Source organism: Fulmarus glacialis, unplaced genomic scaffold (genome assembly GCF_000690835.1).
Source record: "Fulmarus glacialis isolate BGI_N327 unplaced genomic scaffold, ASM69083v1 scaffold6276, whole genome shotgun sequence".
NCBI lineage: Eukaryota > Metazoa > Chordata > Aves > Procellariiformes > Procellariidae > Fulmarus > Fulmarus glacialis.
In genome coordinates this window covers 38,565-39,791 of record NW_009219951.1, presented here as the reverse complement: position 1 = coordinate 39,791, position 1,227 = coordinate 38,565, and the positions used below count along the sequence as shown (strand labels likewise).

Here is a 1,227-nt window from a genome sequence, read left to right as displayed (position 1 = left end):
AGCTATGACAGCATGAACAAAAGGGAGCTAAGGTAGCGCTCCACTGGTTACATTTATTAAGATGAAGCAAGCCAAAAGCATTCTATTTAGATATATAATTGAGGTGGAGAAGAGGAAAAAAACCAAACAAACAAACAAAGAAAAAAGCTTTAACGGGTTCTTCAGTTACAACGGCTCGAATTAACGGAATTTACAGAAATATGAATTCCTAGTGTAACTGAAATATTCATCTATATGGCAAGACAAGTTTTAAATCTGACTTTTACATGTACTCAAATATGAAAATGAAGAAACATGATATATGAAAAACCTAACTTCAAATATATTACAGAAGAAAACAACTCACGACAGTCTCACGAGTTTGACTAGAGTAATCTGTATTTGGCTCATGTCAATCATTATTTTAAAGTTAGTTTAGATGAAATAAACAATAAAATTTGAAAACTCATCTTGTTCTTTCTATTGTACTCTACTCTAAATAATGTCCAGCAGACTTCAGAAGACACTTAATACACACAAAGATCTGGAAACTTCATCTCATAGACTGGAACAGATTGGTAATGAGCATGTCCAGCAGTAATGGTCATCGTTCCTGAGGGGCTTGGTGGAGGACTGTGTGAGAAGAATAATTAATATATATAATTTATAATTATATAGACTGCTTTCTTTTTTATAACTTGATATGCGAATAGCTAAGAAACAAGAGTATACTACCCTCCCCCGCCTCACAACCAGTATTTTATCCTATTCCTGAAATTCTAATGAAATTATCATGCCTCGGTTTTTTTCTTTGTACTCTGGTCTAAATCAACAACTTCACTGATGTTACAGAACTATGAAAATGCAAATACTATTCATACTGCACAACGGATGTGCACAACACTCTATAATAATGTCATGTACTATTTTGGGTGTTCATTTTCTAATTAGTTTCTCAAACAGATACAGCGATGTGAAAACAGCAGCATTCTTCTATACTACTGATACACATTGAAAAAATACAAGTACACTATGATATGGTTTCTGGATATCCTCCACTATCTAAAAGATTCAAAATAGTAACAAGAAAATCAAAGTGACTGTTTTAGATGAAGACTACTCTTTTTCAGTGTACTGGTTTTGGCTGGGATAGAGTTAATTTTCTTCACAGTAGCTAGTATGGGGCTATGTTTTGGATTTGTGCTGAAAACAGTGTTGATAACACAGGGGTGGTTTGGTTACTGCTGA

General features: G+C 33.7%; 1 protein-coding gene across 1 annotated transcript in view; it reads right to left on the bottom strand.

Annotated features, from left to right (window-relative positions):
* Positions 1–431: 431 nt before the first annotated feature.
* EFR3A (EFR3 homolog A (S. cerevisiae)) overlaps positions 432–1,227 on the bottom strand; it is a gene marked incomplete at its 5' end in the record, with an annotated part of 38,747 nt that continues 37,951 nt past the window's right edge. Inside the window, one exon of the mRNA XM_009580564.1 lies at positions 432–612. Within this exon, the coding sequence (XP_009578859.1) occupies positions 507–612 (106 nt within the window). The remainder of the gene's footprint in view (positions 613–1,227) is intronic.